This window comes from Typopeltis vanoorti, chromosome 15 (genome assembly GCF_054136105.1).
Source record: "Typopeltis vanoorti isolate ZY-2024b chromosome 15, IOZ_Tvanoo_1.0, whole genome shotgun sequence".
In the NCBI taxonomy this organism is placed as follows: Eukaryota; Metazoa; Arthropoda; class Arachnida; order Uropygi; family Thelyphonidae; genus Typopeltis; species Typopeltis vanoorti.
The window spans coordinates 103,587,273-103,607,952 of NC_143563.1; the positions used below are offsets into that span (position 1 = coordinate 103,587,273).

Genomic DNA, 20,680 nt, shown 5'->3' on the forward strand with positions numbered 1-20,680 from the left:
CAATCTATAACAGTTCTACATTAATCTTACTTGATGCATTTCTCAGCCAGTTCAGCTTTCACAATCCTACAGATCACGTATATAACCTTATCTTTCCCGTTAGAACCGGAAACAGTCATTATTCCATTAAATGACGATACAGCATTCCTGGAGATCGCTTAAGGAACTTTGCGACAGGACTTTCTGGAACAGGCCAACACCGCCTTTAAAAATCTGCTATCATCGTCGAAATACTGCTAGCAATATCCTTCTCCATCCTTCGAATGGCTGGACCTAGGAACCTTCTTCGAAACAACACCAGAACAAGTCAGGAACAGAGACAACCAGAGCAAGAGCCAAGCCAAAAGTCAGGAGCAGCACCTCTGTCCCCTTTTTATTCTCGCTTGACAGCCTTGGAATTTCTTTAGATTGAGTTCCTCGGATGTTCTACCAGGGGTACCTTTCCCTCCTATAAAAATCGCTCAGAGGGGTGCTTAAGGGTCAAAGCTGTATAACTGAGAGGAGACCTCCACATAGCCTTTCAAGGAATGTGGAGAACCGACCAGGGCTTCTGACCTAATGTCCAATCCTCACCTTCTCATGATGCACCCTGTTGGGTATCTACTTTGATACTGAACGAACAGGGATGGGCTGGCAATTTGGGATTTAGCCGACCAAATTGTATTCTTATTGGTTAAACCAAAATAAAAAATGATGGTACAACATGACAAAATTTCATGCCGGCTGGGGCGTCGCCCGTTTAAACAAGGCCCCCCCGTTGTTTTCGCCAGGGAACCAGGGCGAACAACAAAAAGTCAGCTACTGGAACAAATCTGAAAACAAACCCCAACTCAACATCACCAAAGTTAAAGATCGGTACTATCAACGTAAGAAGCCTGAATGGCAAAGAAATGGAGCTAGCTGAGGAATTAGATAAGTACCAGATCGACATAATAGGGGTGACTGAAACAAAAAAGACCAAAACTGTTGAGATCTTTCTGAGCAATAAATACAAAATGTTATATTCAGGCAATGACAATCAAGGAAAAGGAGTAGCCATAGTATTCAACACAAAATACGAGGCTAATCTTCTTAAATGGCAGTCAGTCTCAAGTAGAGTAATGTGGGCAAATATGAGAATGGGGAACTGGACAATGAGACTTATTTGTGTCTATGGCCCCACAGAAGGTTCTACTAAGGTAGAAGTGGAGGAATTTTTTGACGCTTTAGAAAAAGCAACTGACACAATGAAAAAGGAAAAGTTGGTCCTTGTTGGGGATCTAAATAGCAGAGTAGGAAATGATTGTGAGACATACAAAAATATTTTGGGAAAATTTGGAGAAAAGAGCAAAGCTAATAATAATGGCAAATATCTGTTGAATTTCTGCTCAGGACATGGACTGGTTATTACTAACACCATGTTCCAACCTAAAAATGTGCACAAATTCACATGGAGAGAAGAGGCTAGGAATAAGAAAAGTCTCAATGACTATGTTATTGTTGATAGTGATGTTTTCTCCCTGGTGCAGGACACCAGAGTGTACAGAGGATTTGAAATTGGAAGTGATCACTATTTAGTCTTGAGCAGGATAAAATTGAATTTCATATTGAAAAGAATAACATGTAAGAAAGTTTTAAAGCGAATAAAAGTTGAGCAGCTCTCAGATGTGAACTGTAGACTAAAATACAGAAAGATTATTGAAAAGAAAATGAAAGAGTTTGAGAACAGGAATCAAACCTTGGAGATTCAGTGGCAAACTCTGAAGAAAACATTGATTGATTGATTCTGCCAGAGAGGCATGTGGTGAGGCTGTCTGCAAGGATAAAAAAATCAGAACTCCCTCGTGGACACAGGAAGTTAAAGAGGCAGTGAAGGAAAAGAAGAAAGCATATCAAAAGTTCCTGGCAAATAAGTCAGCTTTTACTCTTACAGAATACAGAGACAAATGTAAGAAAGCTAAACAGTGTGTTAAACTAGCTAAACGAAAGTCATGGAAGGACTTTGGCAAGAATATAGAAAATAAATATCAAGAAGGTGGCAAAATATTCTGGAGGTTGTTGAAGAAGCATAGGAATGGAGGAAAGAGTGCTGTAAAAGGAGTTAGAGATGATAAAGGTGACATGAAAACGGTAGAAAAAGATATCCTTGAAGTATGGAGTAATTACTTTGAAAAACTGCTAAATGAAACAAGCAGTGATGACAGCACAGTGATAAAAAACACTGACCAGGCATACAGTCAGGAATACATATCCATACTTGAAGTAGAAAAAGCCATCAAAGGCTTGAAATGTGGAAAGGCAGCAGGAGTAGATGATATTCGACCAGAAATGCTGAAGTATGGTGGTATAAAAGTCTTACAGTGGCTGCACTGCATAGTTCAGAAAGCCTGGACAGAGGGACGAATTCCCGATGATTGGAGTAGAGCTCGCATAGTACCCATATATAAAAAGGGAAATAAAACTGAATGTGAGAATTACAGAGATATTTCCCTACTGAGTGTTCCTGGCAAGATCTATGCAAGTATACTTGAGAAACGGTTGAGAAGAATTGTGGAAGAAAAGCTTGGTGAAGAACAAGCTGGATTCAGGCCAAATAGAGGCTGTCAGGATCAGATCTTCACTTTACGAGAAATAGTCGAGAAAGCATGGGAATATAACAAAGATCTATACTTAAGTTTTGTCGATTTGGAAAAGGCATATGACAAGGTGCCAAGGGAGAAGCTATTCAATACGCTGCAGTTATATGGTGTCAGTGGGGCATTATATCAAGCAATACTTAGTCTTTATTTGAGTTGTAAGTCAGCAGTTAGAATTGAAGGAAGTACAGGAAGATGGTTTAATGTTAAATCTGGTGTGAGACAAGGATGTACATTATCCCCTCTGTTATTCATTATCTATATGGATCACATTATGAAGGAAAGTGGTATTAAACCTGATATCAAAATTGGAGATGTTAATGTCAGCTCTTTGCTTTATGCAGACGATGTTATACTTCTAAATAAATCCGCTACAAGTCTGCAAGATTCCCTGACTAAATTGAATAACTGTTGTAATAGATATGGTATGACGGTCAGCAATAAAAAGACAAAGACAATGAAAATAGGCAGAATCATTGAAAATGTCAATTGTGTTGTGAATGGAGAACCTGTGGAACAAGTAAAACATTTCAGCTACTTAGGCACGATTTTTACTGAAGATGGTAAATTAAATATGGATATAGACAACAGAATCAGCAAAGCTGGTATGGTGGGAAGTCAATTGACTAAATTCATATGGAATAAGAGAGAAATTAGTCGGAACACTAAATTAGCTGTATACAAGACAGTGTTCAAACCAGTTTCAACTTATGGATCTGAGAGCTGGGTCAGAAGTAAAACACTTGACCAAAGACTAGAGACCGCAGATATGAGAGTCCTGAGAAAGATTAGAGGCGTGAACAGATGGCATCAATGGCAATATCATATTAAAAATGAGGATATTAGGAAATAACTTGATATTGTCAGCATCCAGGAATGCGTTAGCAGAGCTAATCTCAGGTGGTGTGGTCACTTAAATAGAATGGGAGAGGATAGATTAGCAAAACAAGTGTTCTCTGCCAGGTTGGCAGGAAAACGACCCAGAGGAAGACTAAGATAGGTGGATTGATACGGTACAAAGTGCCTTAGACGATAGAAATATAAGATCTGATAATGTTGGAGTCTTGATAAGTAACAGACTGATTTGGAGGAAAATTGTAGATAGGAAGTTAGTAATGATGTAATTTTTTCATGTAATACTGTCATATCCTGTACACACCTTGAGGGTACATGGCAGGAATTTGATGATGATGAAAAATCGCTCAGTCATGGTGCGAAAAACCCAGTAACTCGCTGACCTTCGCACCTGGTGATAGCCTCAGGTCTACATTCTAATTCTGTCTGGGCTATCTCTTTGTTTGTACAATACTAGCGGTCAAATAACTTAGTAATTCATTCTAATATTTTACCAGATTACATAAAACACTTATGAAAAATTGTTAATTTAACTACAAGTGTTCTGCATTGACTTTCTCTCTCTCTCTCTCAAATAATCAAAAAAAATCAGTATATAAGAATTTTATACAAAATTCCTTCTATACAAGATTTTACAATGGCATCAGATCATCAGTTCTTGATAATGTGTGTGTGTGTTTTAGGGTGGGGAGGTTGATTACACTGGCCAAAAAAAATATTTTTTTTTCTGCTGATTATGATCTGACACTTCTTTTTTACTAATTTGGGTGCACTGATTTCAAATATCAAACCCATTTTTCTCTATTATGTCAGGTTTTTCCTCTATGGCATTTTCTTTTTGCTAATTTGTAAGTTTTTGATAGTTTTAAGGAGGCAGTACTATTTAGAGGACCAAAAAAATCGATTTTTTAATATTATTTTCTGAAAGTATGTACTTTTAAAAATCTGTTCCTAACTTTTTATCAAGAAATTCGAAAAATTCCCGAAGATATAGCCTATTATTCAAAGTGGTGCGCAGATCAGAATCGGAGCGCTCACCGCTCGCGCGTAAACGAATAAATGTGTAGGAACTTGCAACAGCACGTACTGGCGCTTTGAATGCGAGAGAGGCCGATAACCATTTAGGCGATGACAACTGCCTAAAACAGATGAATGCTATATGCGTCATAGCGGACAAAGAACGATCGAAATCAGTCAGTCGTTAATCGATCGTGAAAGTATGATGAGTGCATATAATGTTTCAATAAAGTCTCTGGTTTTTTTTTGTCTTGTTAATTGCATGTTAGTCGGCAGTGAAGAAAATACATCATGTCTACTACCCGAAATTGTGTCAATAGTGTAGATTCCTTCTGCTACATTTGTGGCAGCTTTACTGTTCCCAGTCAAAGGACAAATATCACTGATTTCGTTAAGAAAGTGCATGCTTTAACGTAAAAATTGCAGATCAGGACAAGTCATGTGTTCCAAATAAAGTGTATAAGTCATGTGCAGAAAATTTACGACAGTGGAGCAAGGGACAATGCCAAAAATTAGCTTTTGGCATTCGAATGATTTGGCGTGAACCAAAAAATCACGTAGATGATTGCTATTTTTGTTTAGTTCAGACTTCTGGTTATAATAAGAAGAATAAGAAAAAAATTGTGTATCCAAATCTCGTCTCAGCGATTTGGCCACTTGCTCATTCCAATGAAATAACTGTGCCAATTTATAAAGGACTTCCTTTACTTGAGAACGAGCATGATCGGGATATGCCAGATGTTCTTGAGGAGCAAGACCCGGATGTTGATTTAGACAATGAAAATTTAATTTCTAGTTCTGGACTGCAACGTTTTACTCAAGTGGAATTGAATGACTTAGTAAAAGATTTGGACCTATCAAAGGAATCATTGGAATTGTTAGCTTTAAGATTAAATGAAAGAAACTTACTGGAGCAAGATACGAAGATAACTTTTTATCATAGCCGGGAAAGTAATCTTGTACAATATTGTAAACACGGTTGTGGCTTTGTTTACTGTAACAATGTGTCAGGTTTACTAACTGAAATGAGTGTTGTACAATATCATCCAAATGAGTGGTGTTTATTTATTGACAGTTCAAGCAGAAGTCTCAAGTGTGTCTTACTACACAATGGGAATGTATATGGCTCAATTCCTATTGGCTATTCATTCCACTTAAAGGAAACATATGAGGACATTAAAATGGTTCTGAAGTTATTAAAATATACAGACCATAACTGGATCATCTGTGTGGATCTTAAAATGGTGAACTTTTTACTTGGCTTTCGATATACAAAGTTTCCGTGTTTTCTATGCTTCTGGGATAGTCAAACTAGAAACCAACACTGGAGTCAGAAACATTGGCCTCTTAGAATATCCTTAAATGTTGGAGAACAGGATGTTATAAATCAACCTTTAATCGACAGAGAAGAAATCATTTTTCCACCTCTACACATCAAACTAGGTCTTATGAAGCAGTATGTTAAAGCTTTAGATTTACAAGGTGACTGTTTCCAATACATATGTGAAAAATTTCCACAACTTAGTTATGAAAAAATTAAAGCTGGTGTATTTGATGGACTGCAAATTAGAACTTTAATGAGAGAGCCAAATTTCATCAACTCTATGAACGAAATTGAGAAAGAGGCCTGGACTTCATTTACGATGGTTGCAAATAATTTTCTTGGAAACAAAAAAGCGTGCAATTACAAAGATCTAGTGGAAACAATGCTTGAAAATTTCCAGCGCCTGGGTTGCAACATGAGCATAAAGCTTCATTTCCTATACAGTCATCTTGATAGATTTCCAGAGAATTTAGGTGCTGTAAGCGATGAACAAGGCGAAAGATTGCATCAAGACTTAAAAACTATGGAAGATCGGTACCAAGGAAGATGGGATTCTCACATGATGGCCGACTACTGTTGGAGTATTCAAAGGGATTGCCAAAACAGAACACACAGCAGAAATTGCTACAAACAAAAATTTATTCCCTGAAACTCATGTGCAAGTAAAATTGTTATTTTTTTATAAATATTCTTGTAATTTTTAATGAATATTGGTAAGTAGTTATGTATCTAATTATCGGTCTCTCTCGCATTCAAAGCGTCAGTACGTGCCGTTGCAGGTTCTTACGCATTTATTCGTTTACTAACAAGCGGTGAGCGCTCCGATTCTGATCTGCACACCGCTTTGAATAATAGGCTATATCTTCGGGAATTTTTCGAATTTCTTGATAAAAAGTTAGGAACAGATTTTTAAAAGTACATACTTTCAGAAAATAATATTAAAAAATCGATTTTTTTTGATCCTCTAAATAGTACTGCCTCCTTAAAACGATCAAAAACTTACAAATTAGCAAAAAGAAAATGCCATGGAGGAAAAACCTGATGTGATAGAGAAAAATGGGTTTGATATTTGAAGTCAGCAAAAATTGTGTTGGACTGTGTTATTAATGAAAAAAATAAATTGAACTTTGTGCTACAAAGTTTGATTTATGTTTTATAATATACAAAGTGTAAGATCAAATTATATTCATTGAAGAAAGTCAAATTAAAAATAGTTTTACCTATGTTCCTTTCAGTTAGATAGAGATTTTGTCGTAATTCATTCGAGAAAGATTATCAATGTGCTAAATGCGTAAGTGACCAAATTGAGTTGTAGATAAGAATGTAAAATCTGTTGAAATATTTAATTTGTTAACATTTAGAAATCAATGCTTAATTATTTTAAGAACAAGAGAGTGAGAGAAAAGTAGAAGTTTAAATTAGAATTAATAATTGTCTTAATTTTGTATTGCATTGCATAATGAGTTCATTAAATTTTCTTGATACTTTACATGTCTGTATTTCTGATCATGCTGACTGACCCTTCATAAAATACGAACCTGTGATTGTATGTGTGCGTGGGGATATCCCAATTAAGAGTAGTAGTGCACGACTGCAATAAACTAGGAAACCTAAGGCTTCTGAATTTTAGCTAAGATTATTAGTAGCACCTGATATCTTATGACTATTCTGAGGCTGAGTTTAACTCTACCCTTAAGGCCCAGGCTGGCGCAGTAAATAAATTTGCCTGAGTGAATAGGATAGCTCATAGTGTTCAGGGAACAGGTAGTTCTGGGGGCCCTAAGAAAGTTAAATTACGTAAGGAACAAAATAAAGTGAATAAAGAATAGTATGATAGAGCAAAGGCACAGACCCAACGATAAGTATATGATAAGAGAAGGAATATAAGAATTTGATAACATTAACACTAAGATGTGATAAAAGTTAAAATAAGAATAAGATAATAAAAGAATAAAAGGAAACACAACAATATATAAAAGAGAAAGGCCACATAACAATGGCACAGCGACATAGCATAATGGCGCAAGCAGTAGGATTTTGATAGAAGAGGTTGAAGTAAGAAAGGATATAATTAAATATAGAGCATTGATATAATAGCTATAAATACAGACAACTTAACATAGTTTAATTGATTCATCATATATCTTGTTTACTGGTCTTATTTATGTATAATTATCATTCTCTTATCACTTGTTCTTGGGTCAGTCAAGTTTGACTCCAAATATTTTGTCATCTTTGCCATCCAAATGTATACAACCAAGTATTTCTTAAATTACTCTTCAGTATTAATTAAAATTTTATGTTAGTCTTTTAATAACTTAGTGTCTGGTTGGAGATAAGTTAGCTCCAATACCTGGTAAATTTTGCTATTTTTTTGTCATATTTTTTAAAGTAATATATTTGCAGCTACTGTCTTTGTTTCTCTCAATAATTGGTTAACTTTGGGAATCTTTAATTCAAATGATTTGTTTGAATTAAAGATTCCAAAATTAACCAGTTATTGTAATTAGCTTCACTATTACACATACACTTGAATTTAAACACTATCTGTTTTATAATTTCATTTCACATTTGTGTATTCTAAATTTATTTTGCAGTTCTTTGTTGGCATCTTGTGCTGGTGATAATACTGTTAGAGTTACTGAAGTTGGTAAGGATAGAGCTGAATCTATGTAAGTAAACAGTTGGATTTTGTTATATGTGCTGTGCTTAGTATTTTGATAAAAGTGATAGTATCATCATCATCATAGTATTACTTAGAATACTGCTGTCCACACAAAAATATTCCCCCAGTTCACACTTGACTTGACTGCATAAGTATTGCATGCATAATCAAATGGTAAATCACGAAATACTAACTTAAAATTCAAAGGTCATCTATTTCATTCATGAGAATGCTACCATATTTATGTTGTGCTGTGTGAGGATGTCTAATCTCAGCCTGGAATGAGTACTTCTTAAGCCATATTCAGCAACTTTTAATAACTCTTTTAGAGAACATTTTGTTAAAATTTGAGTTAAACAACATTTCAACTTAAATGTGAGCTAAATTTTTTACTAAAACATTTTCAGTTTACTAATTTTAATTTTTCACTCTTTTAATAAGAATAGCTCTAAAGCCATTCTTATTGTCATCATCATCATCATACGTATCAAGGATTTAGGCCTAGTATGGCCTGTTCCGGCCTTAGAAGTAATCGTTTAAGAGGACGTCTTTGTTTTCTTTTTCCTAATGGCTTGTACTTTAAGGCTTGTTTTGGCAATCTTTCTGTTTTCATTCTTTGAACGTGTTCCATCCATTTATGTTTATATTTTTAAATTTTTTCAATTACTGGTTCTTGGTTTAATTCTTTCATAATATCTTCGTTTCTTTTGTGATCAAATAAGGTATACTTTGCAGTTTTTCTCATAAACTTCATTTCTGCTGTTGTTAATCTCTGTTTGTCTTTTTGTTTTATTGTCCAGATTTTGCTTCCATACATTAAGACCGGTAGGGCTACTGTATTGTATACTTTTAACCTGGTTTGTTTTTGAACTAGGTTTGGTTTAAATATAGAGTTAATTACTCCTGTTATTTTTAAATATTTTGCAATTTTTATGTTTTTATCTTTTTCATTTTCATAAGTGATCATACATCCTAGGTAGTTAAATGAATTCACCTGTTCTAAGATCTTGTTATCTAATACTATTTTAGTTCTTGCTGGATCTTGTCCTTTAAAGGCCATAGTTTTTGATTTTTCCGTTGATATTATCATACCATAATCTTTGGATATCTCATTTAGATTTAAAATAGCTTTCTGTAAGTTATCTTCAGAATTTGTAATTATTATTTGGTCGTCTGCAAAGAGGAGAGTGTTTAATTTAACTGTAGGTGAAAGTTTAATTCCTTGTAGTAAATTTTTACTCCATTTTATTATTATTTCATTTAAGTAGATATTAAAAAGAGTTGCTGAGAGGGGACATCCCTGTCGGACCCCCTTGGTTTATCTCTCTTGTATATGATAGCTCGTGATTTAATCTTATTTGTATTTGATTATTTTCATATATACTTGTGACAGCTTTTAGGATATTATTTGGTATTTGTCTTTCTTTTAATATGTTAAATAATATGTTTCTTTTAACTTTGTCAAATGCTTTTTCAAAGTCAATAAATGCAATATGTGTTTCTAAATTATATTCTCTTCATTTCTCTATTATTAATTTTAGGCAGAAGGCTGGGTCTATACATGATCGTCCTTTTCTAAATCCATTTTGTACCTCTAGAATAAAGTTTTCGGAATATTTCATTAGTTTGTTATTTAAGATTCTGCTATATATTTTGTAACATGAATTTAGTATACTGATATCTCTATAGTTTTTAGAGTCATCTCTATTACCTAGAAATTGTGATTCCTATCTTAAAGATAGGAATCACAATTGCTTTTTTCCATTCTATTGGGGGGATACCAGTTGAGTAAATTTTATTTAAAAATAATAAGAGTCTTCCTTTGAATCTTGTTCCTGCGTATTTATATAGTTCTGAACCTAGCTTATCTTCTCCAGGTGATTTTCCGTTTCTTGTTTCTTTCAGGCTGATTTCTAATTCTTCTTCAGTTATTTCCTTTTCATTTTCGTTAATTGTTTGCTAGTTGTCTTTTTTAAAATATTTGTCTGTCCACAGTTCTGTGTAGTAATTTAGAAATTATTCTAATTTCATTCTTCTAATTCAGTGTTTAATTTTATGTTTTCTTTGGTATCTGCATTTAGGTGTTTCAAAATCGTATATACATTGGGTCTTATTTTATATAAATCATGTTCTAAATTAGAAACAAATTTATTCCATGATTCTCTATGTCTTTTTCTGACTTCTCTTTTAGCTATGGCTCTTATTCTTTTATATTCTCTTTCATCTTCTAATCTTTTACTGCTTAACCATTTGTGATAGGTTTGTTTTTTCTTTTTGATTATTTCTTTATTGTATCATCCCAGATCTTCAGTTTTTTTCTTTTATTGAATTTTTTGGTCTTTCCTAAGCTTTCATTTGCTGCTGCATTTAGTATCGTTTTTATATTAAGCCATTCTATTTCTATTTCTTTATTTTGTTTTATTTTATCTAGAAACTGGTTAATTCTTTGTTCATATAGCCATTGTACATTTGTGTCATTCAATAGTCTAGTTTTATAAACAAATGTTTCAATTTTTCTTTCTGTTCTTGTTACTTGTAGCCATTTAGGTGGTAATCTTAATTTTATTTTAACAAGGAAGTGGTCACTGCTTATTTCATATCCTCTGTGAACTCTAACATCTAGTGAAAATTTTGATGTCTTTTCATTTAATATGAAGTAATCTAATATTGATTTCCATCCTCTTGCTGCCCAAGTATATTTATGTATGTCTTTATGTTTATAGAAGGAATTCATTATTTTTAGGTTATTATAAACTACAAAGTCAATCAAATTTTTACCATTTCTGTTTAGAGTGTGTTCTCCATGTATTCCTATATTATTATTAATTTTCGTGTTTCCAATTCTTGCATTTAAGTCTCCTGCTAAAATTATGTAATCATTTTTATTTATTTTATTATATATGTTTTGCAGGTGATTATAAAAATCAATATTATCCTGTTCTCTTCCTTCTTCTGGGGCATATAAACCAATTATTGTTAAATAGCCTCTATCTATTTTTATTCTAGCTTCTATTATTCTTTCATTCCATAATTTATAATATTTTAACTGTTTTGAAAGGGAGTTATGAATCTAAATCATGACTCCTGCTTGTGCTCTTTGGTCTCTGTCGACTCCACTGTATATCACATTAAAATTTTCAGTTCTCATAGTTCCTTTTAATTTCTTTTTTGTTTCAGTGATTACTGCTATTTAAAAATTTCTTTCATTTAATAACTGGTCTAATTCTATTTCTTTATATGCTATTCCTCTTACATTCCAGTTTGCTATGTGTATTATATTTTGTTTCCATTTTCATTTTCCCATTTCCATTCCAGGGTCATTTCCCATAGATTCAATCCGATTATCTTTTTCTGTCAGCTTACAAGTATGGTTATGTTCTCCATGTCAGTTACCACTGAACGATGGAATAGTCCAGTGGTAGGGCTGCTACCTTAAGGCTTCTGAACTCGTCTTCTTCTGAATTTAAACCCATAGGAGGAATAGGGTATATTGAAGGGGAAAGGGTAGATTACAGAAGAAATATAGTAAAGTTTATAGAGAGGACATAGTTGTAAAGCCAGAAATGAAAAGACCCCCATGGCCCTCGAGTACTCTAATAGCACAAGGGTCATAAAGTAAGAAGAGTTGGCTGATAAGGCTTTATAGGCAAGATTAGAGTAAGTGGGTCTTCCTCAAAGTAGAAGAAGGAGAGGATAGATTCAGCTAGGGGTCCATGGGAGTGCCGCTTCCCTTACAATCAAGATGATTGCCCTGTTGGTCCACGAATCCTTATTCAGTATATAAAGTCTAATCTCAGCCTGGAATGAGTACTTCTTAAGCCATATTCAGCAACTTTTAATAACTCTTTTAGAGAACATTTTGTTAAAATTTGAGTTAAACAACACTTCAACTTAAATGTGAGCTAAATTTTTTACTAAAACATTTTCAGTTTACCAATTTTAATTTTTCACTCTTTTAATAAGAATAGCTTTAAAGCCATTCTTATTGTTTAGTGCAGTTTTTCACTTTTGCAAGAAAGCATGATTGCTGATCTCTATGCAGTGTTCTGGGAATTGTTTCTAGCATGTGTGGCTAAACTTCTCACCACTGAGTTTTTACTCATGTATTTCATATAATTGACCAGTCCTCTATATATTATTGCCAAAATGTAGTCATTCCTTTCTTTTAGTGTTGCACGGTGATCAGCATTCATTTTAGAAATTATGGACTTTTCAACCGTGTTATAAATAACTTTTAATTTCCTGACGTTTTGGATCTTCATATTAAGATCATCATCTGGAGTATATACAAGGACAAGCTGAGTTACATTACACACAGTAAGCTAAAGAAACAATGATTTGATCTACTGGTTATTCTACTGGCATGACCTCTAGTGGAAAAAAAAATTACAAATTAATTATTTAGAAACTACATCAAAGCTGAATTCTATTTAAGATAACATGGGAAAAACATTCTTTCTTATAGATGCTCTTCTTCAGTAACAATGATGTCCTATTTTTAACATTACAATTGTTATTTTTGATTTAGGATACTAGATTATCTACAGTCCTGTTTATAGTTAACTCTTAGAGAGAAAGGTTCCGTGGGTAGAACATGTGCCTTCCATATGCTTGGGATTTTTAGACCATCATTATTGTTCAGATTGGAGTGGTTGATAAGAATCTCACAGGCTTCCTTAACATTGCATTCATACCATGTTTTGGTGTGATGTAAACAACTGGTGCTTTTCCAGTCAATTCCATGTAAAGTGTTCAGAGCATGATCAGAAAGGCCAGCTTCGCCATAGTTATTATATTTAATGTGTCATTTATGTTCCTTTTTTGATAGGAATTGTGCATCCTGTTTCCCCTATATATGGTATATAATATTACAGGTGCAATAAATATGGTATACTCCAGGGTGGACCAGCAGATGTGAGTGGGTCTTTGGATGAATTGAGCAAGCTTTTTTAATTTTAATGTCCGTTTAATGCACGGAAGTTATAGTTTTATTGTAGTCTGGTTTATCTTTGCTTTTTATTGAGGTCTTGTAGAGCATTTTGTTAATAGTGTTTTGGCTATAACCATTTTTTAGAAAAGTACTGCTGATAACTTTAAATTCGTCTTTCAGTGCATGTTCATTGGAGCAGATCTTCAAGGCCCTGTGTTTTAGAGTATGAATGGCACTTAGTTTTTGTGTTGGGTGGTGGTATGCGTTTATGTGTATATATTGGCCAGTATGTGTCGGTTTCTGGTAAACAGTGAAGGAAAGTCTGACAGAAGGAAGATGTGTGACAAGTGTATCTAGAAACGGAAGTGTGTTCTGTTTTTCACTCTCAATTGTGAACTTATGCATTTGTGTTGGTTTGTTTAGGTGGCTAAGGAAAGTGTCTGGTGGCCATGGGACCAGATCGCGAAAACATTGTCAACATATCTAAGCCAGACTTTGGGTTTTAAAGGAAAGGAATCTAGAGCATGTTGCTCAAAATGTTCCATATAAAAGTTAGCAATGGGGGGGGGGGAGATAATGGCAAGCCCATGGCTGTGCCTTCTTTTTATAGGTAGAAAACGTTTTTCCATACAAAATAACCAGAACGTAACACATGCGCAAAGAACGCCGTGCTATCTGGAGGGAATTTGTTCTGTAAAAGAAGGATTGTGTCATTGACTGGGACATTTGTAAAGAGTGCAGAGATGTCAAACTGACTAATTAATCATCTTTTTCTAATGTAATGTCTTTGATTATGTTTATGAAGTGTTGTGTTTCTGATATAGGAGGGGGAATGACCTACCAACTCCTTGAGTTGGTAGGTCATTCTCGGAAAATAATACACACCAACTTGTTAATTGTGACCCAACCAATTGAATAAAACTACTTAAATCAATTACTACATGGCCTGAAGTCAAAAAATTACTTCCGCACTATGCTCATTCCCCAAGAATTTACGGTCTATCAAAGATACACAAACAAAACACACACCACTGCGCCCAATAGTCGAAGGTATAGATAGCCTGAATTATCACCAAGCCAAGAAATTAGCAGCAACACTCAAGGAGTTGGTAGGTCATTCCCCCTTCTATAAGACATTACATTAGAAAAAGATGATTTTTTAGTTAGTTTTGACGTCTCTGTCCTCTTTACGAATGTCCCAATCAATGACACAATCCTTCTTTTACAGAACAAATTCCCTCCAGATATCATGGCGCTCTTTGTGCATGTATTACGTTCTTGTTATTTTGTATGGCAAAATGTTTTCTACCTACAAAAACAAGGCACAGCCATGGGCTTGCCATTAACCTCCCTCTCCCCCTTCCCCCAATTGCTAACTTTTATATGGAACATTTTGAGCAACATGCTCTCCTTTAAAACTCAAAGTCTGGCTTAGATATGTTGATGATGTTTTCACGATCTGGTCCCATGGCTGCCAGACATTAGACAGCCACCTAAACAAAAACACAAACGCATACAGTTCACAATTGTGATTGAAAAACAGAACACACCTCCGTTTCTAGGTACAATTGTCACACGTCTTCCTTCTGTCAGTCTTTCCTTCACTGTTTACCGGAAACTAACACATACTGGCCAATATATGCACATAAATTCCTACCACCACCCAACACAAAAACTAGGTGTCATTAATATTCTAAAAACAGAGCTTTGAAGATCTGCTCCAATGAACATGCACTGAAAGACAAATTTAAAGTCATCATCAATACTTTTCTAAAAAATGGTTACAGCCAAAACACTATTAACAAAATTCTCTGCAAAACCTGAATAAAAAAGATAAACCAGACTACAATAAAACTATAACCATTCCGTACATTAAAGGGACATCAGATAAAATAAAAAGAATACTACAAAAATACAAGCTCAAAGCCACCTTTAAACCTCCTGCAAAATTAAAAAGCTTACTCAACTCGTCCAATGGCCCACCCTGGAGTATACCGTATTTATTGCACCTGTAATATACCATATATAAGGGAAACAGGATGCGACATAACATAAACGACACATTAAATATAATAACTATGGTGAAGCTGGCCTTTCTGATCATGCCCTGAACACTTTACATAGAATTGACTGGAAAAGCATCAGATGTTTACATCACACCAAAACATGGTATGAACGCAATGTTAAGGAAGCCTGTGAGATTCTTTTCAACCATCCCAATCTGAACTATAATGATGGTCTAAAAATCCCAAGCATATGAAAGGCACATATTCTACCCACGGAACCTTTCTCTCCAAGAGTTAACTATTAAATAGGACTGTAGATAATCCAGTATCCTAAATCAAAAATAACAATTGTAATGTTAAAAATAGGACATCATTGTTACTGAAAGAAGACTATCTATAAGAAAGATTGTTTTTCTCATGTTATTTTAAATAGAATTTGGCCTTGATATAGTTTCTAAATAATTAATTAATTTGTATTTTTTTTTCCCCACTAGAGGTTATGCCAGTAGAATAACCGGTGATCAAATCATTGTTTCTTTAGCTTACTGTGTGTAATATAACTCAGCTTGTCCTTGTATATTTGTATATACTCCAGATGATGATCTTAATATGAAGATCGAGAAATTAAAAGAGTTATTTATAACACGGTTGTAAAGTCCGTAATTTCTGAAATGAAGCTAAATATAGTCATCATCAATACCTAATGTATCCTCATAGAGGCATACAGGATAATGTAGTATTGTCCTGTATAAATTAATGTTATTCACTAGATCTTAAGACACTTCGGTTTTTCTAAGGTTCAAGCCAACATTTTAAGGCTTACTGTCATTCTGACACCAAAGGTTAGCAAAACACCTGTTTTGCTAATCTTTCTTATCCCATTCTTTAAATTCCCATACACCACTTTAATTTGCCTTTGTAATACTTCATTTTTAATATGATTGTGCACAGAATTACAGAAATACAATTTAAATCCAATTCTCATGGAAAAATCTTACTCGCCCAAGATATCTCCAGTCTACTTTATATAAATATTGTTGTGGACGATGTTTAAACAAAAAACTAAATGTTATGTTGACAAAACAAAGTAATTTAATTCTTGCTATAGATTACACGTAATTATACAGATAAATGCTTTCCTTTAATATGGATTTAAAATGTAGGCCACAACACAGTTCGTCACAACTCAGTTTTTTTTTTTTTTTTTTTTTTTTTTTTTTTTTTTTTTTTTTTTTGTTTGTTTGTTTGTTTATTGTTCATAAAAGAAGGGTGAATTTATATAATTTCTCCATAAACAATAATTTTACAGGAAAGACAATAAAATTTACAAAAACGAAGTAGATTGGCCAGAGTAACTATTTCAGGATGCACTGTCACATGATCCAGTCTTTGCAAGATAATTGTATTTTTTAAATAACAATATTAAAAAGAATCTATGTTATGTGAAATTTTCAAGCATCCAGTTACACTAATTCATGTTGTGAGTTGTGAAAATAAGCTTAGGTCAATGCTGTATTATACTATCTTACAATAGTGCACATACTAAGGGGTAAAGGGGGGTGGAAGAATAAGATATATAGATGCACTTCAGTATTTAATTGGATTGTGCCAATTTTAATTTTTGTGTTTATTAAGTAATGAAATAGCTAATGAAATAAATAATAGATTGTCTGTTACATATGTCATACGTATTGTGTACATGTATGAGGTTAATAGTGAACTAAATGAATTCATTGATTTGATTAAAAAGTTATTTATTGGAAATGATAACTGCAATTTAATTTTAATACATATATGATACACGCTTGAAGTGTATGAAATTTATTTTTTCCAAGTAAAGCACCATAATTATAACATGTAATGGCAGCTCATTTTTTTCATTTCATGACTGAAATAAAAACCAGAAGTGTGATGCATAAGTGGAGTGAAAGGAGCACTATAATATTGCTGTGAGAAAAATGAGATTTTTGGAACTTGAAAGTGGATATTTATGAAGTCTTTCATATAGAAAGAAAAACATTTAAAATTATCAATTGTTATGTTATGACAATGATGACAGAACAACAGTTTTTTTTTGGGGGGGGGGAGAGATATATTGAGGTTTTAATTACTACAAAAAAATTAACAGCCTTTCATATAGAAAGAAAAATAAAGTTCTGAACGTTAAAGGAGATAAAAGAAAGGAAGAAAGTGAAGATGATTAGCTTATGTCATGACTTTTGGAGAAAACTTGCAACTAAAATTACAAGTGTTTTTGTGATTCCTTAAAAGTGAATGCTGTAGGTTTGAATTAAGGATTTCAGATTCAGAAGTTTTATTTCCAACTCTCTGGAAATAAAGCTGCTTTAATAAATTCGTTGGCATCCACCCATGATCACATAACTTGACAGTGAATGAGATGATGTTTTAAAATAACAAAAAAAAAAAGTGTAAATTATGCATTTAGAACGAGACTGAAACATCATTTGCCACTTGTCTCTATTAACCCACCTATGGCAAATGGATTTCTGGAGCCCTGATTGCCATTTCCCAGTTTAATGATATTAAGAGGCTAATATTTTTAGTTTGAAATGCTCTTCAGTTCTAAACTGCCGACTTGTAACTTTAAATACAGGTACACCACTGATTTTCTGACACCCTTGGTTCCAGAGCCGGACCAACAGAGTTCACATAAATATAATTTGAGTACAGCTCTCACTGATTATAATCCCTCCATGTCCCAAGTACCATGGTCAACTAGAAACTTAAATCTTCTTCTGCAGCTTGTCCCACTTAAGTAGGAGGTCGCTGTTTGTCTCCTCCTGTCTTGGGCTGTAACCACATTGAAGTTCTTCATCCTCAAGTCCTCCTCCACTATCTCCCTCCATCTCTTCTTTGGCTGCCTGCACATCCATCTGCATGACCTTTCTTCCCACATACTCATCCTCCCTCCTCATCATATGATCAAACGATCTCAACCTTGCCTCTTGTATCTGTGCTCCTAAGTTTGTAACTTTCACCATTCCCCTTACATAGTCATTTCTCAGACGATCTTTTCTGGTCACACCGCACATCCACCTAAGCATTCTCATCTCCGCTACCTCCATCCTGCTGATGCTATTTTTCCTTGGGGTCACAGTTTCCATAGCATACGTCATAGCTGGTCTCACTAGTGTCCTGTAGATTTTGCCTTTTAGATTGATTGGCACCCTCTTATCACATAGCACTCCAGCCATCCTTCTCCAGATCCTCCATCCTGCATCCCACTTCCTTCTCAGCCTCACCATTCTCTTTCATTGTTGTAAGTATCTAAAGTCACTGACCTTCCTGATGACATTTCCTTCCAGCTCCAGATCTGTCTCCTGGCTGTCATCCACTTTGCAACACATATACTCTGTCTTACTTCTACTCAGTCTCATACCTCTCTCTCTCTTCCAGTACTTTTCTCCAACTTTCCAGCTTAGCTGCCATGTCTTCTCTTGATGCTAACACGCAGCACGATGTCATCTGCATACAACATAATCCAAGGCATGTCTTCTCTCACCACCTCCATCACAATAATAAACAGGAATGGACTTAATGCTGACCCTTGATGCAAGCCAACTTGCACGTGAAAACTTTCTCTCTCCCAGGCAGGTCCAAACTCTTTTCTTCACATTTCTGTACATCTCCTGCACCAGTCTGACATATTTCTCCAGTACCTTCTTCTCCCTCAAACACCTCCAGACTTCTTGCCTTGGCATCTATTGTGTGCTTTTTCCATATCAATAAACACCAGATGTAGCTCCCGTTGCCTCTCTCAAAACTTTTCCATCATCTGCTGTAACCCAAAAATAGCATCTGTCATCGATTAACCAGGCACGAAGCCAAATTGCTCCTTTGCAATCTACACTGCCTTCCATCAAGAACCCTTTCTAGGATTTTCATTGTGTGGGACATCAACTTTATTCCTCTGTAATTCTTACAGTCTTGTGCATCCCCCTTTTACCCTTGTAGACGTGGACAAAAGTACTTTCCCTCCATTCCTCGAGTATATTTTCCTGTTGACAAACTTTTATTAACAGGTCCCACAGCAAGTCAATTCTCTCTTTCCCCAGTGCCTTCCATGCCTCCACGGGGATCCTGTCAGACCCCCACCGATTTTCCATTCTTCATCCTCTTTATGGCCTCCTTCACTTCCACTCTACTAATGTTCTGCACTATCCCCTCATAAGATTTCCCATCTTCTCTGTGAGTCCTTGCATTTTCTTCATTCAAAAGCGCTTCAAAGTATATTCTCCATCTGTTTCTTATATCCACATCCCTCCTTAATACCCTTCCTCCAGAGTCTTTGATCTGGCTCATATGTAAGATGTCCTTTGATGTCTTATTTCTACATTTTGCCAATCGATAAATTTTTCTCTGTCCTTCCTTTGTTTCTAATTGATCATAAAGATCTTGATATGCTATGGCCTTCGTGTGTGTAACAAATCTCTTGGCTTCTTGCTTTTTCTCTCTCTCTCTGTCTCTTCCATTCTTGACTCATCCCACTTCTGCTTTGCCTTTCTCTTAGCCATCACTGCTTTTTGTACATTATTATTCCACCACCAACCCTCCTCCTGCTCTCTAATCTTACCAGATGTTTCACTAAGCACCTCGATTGCACAGCTCAGAATTGCTTTTGAATTATGTTTCTACCAATCTTGTACACTTTCTAGTCCATCGGAAAGTGTACACCCTCTCCCTAAAATGATTTCTCATATTCCCTTCTTTTAAGCTAACCCACTTTATTGTTCTCATCCCATGACTTCCAAAGGTTCTTATCTTCGACCTTATTTTAAGTCTGCACACAGCAGTCGGTGTTGCTGTGCCACTTGATCTGTTGAGATTACCTTACAATTTGTTACTGCCTTAAGATGTTTTCTTCTAGTCAAAATGTAGTCAATCTGTGAACTTTTGTTGCCACTTCAAAATGTTATCAAATGTTCTTCCTTCTTGCAGAAAAAGGAGTTCACAATTGCCAGATCAAACGCTATCGTGAAGTCCAAAATCCTCTCTCCTTCCTGGTTCATCATTCCCACTCCATGACCGCCATGCACCCTTTCACAGTCCCTATTCTGTCTTCCTATATGTCCATTCAAGTCTCCTGTGAACAATCACCATCTCATTTTCTTCCAGTTTCCTCATTTCTTCATCTAGCACGTTCCAGAACTCATCTTTCTCTTCTGCTGTACAGCTAACTTGCGGGGCATATACACATAAGATGACCAGTTGTTCTTCTCCAAGACCGTTTCATTCGCATGATCCTGT

At 34.9% G+C, this 20,680-nt stretch overlaps 1 protein-coding gene across 3 annotated transcripts in view; it reads left to right on the forward strand.

Moving 5' to 3' along the window:
• LOC150099045 (methylosome protein WDR77-like) overlaps window positions 1-20,680 on the forward strand; it is a 190,449-nt gene that overhangs the window by 142,791 nt on the left and 26,978 nt on the right. For all 3 annotated transcript variants that reach the window (XM_090405301.1, XM_090405302.1, XM_090405303.1), the window contains exon 9: window positions 8,409-8,483. In XM_090405301.1, the coding sequence (XP_090261427.1) occupies window positions 8,409-8,483 (75 nt within the window). The remainder of the gene's footprint in view (window positions 1-8,408; window positions 8,484-20,680) is intronic.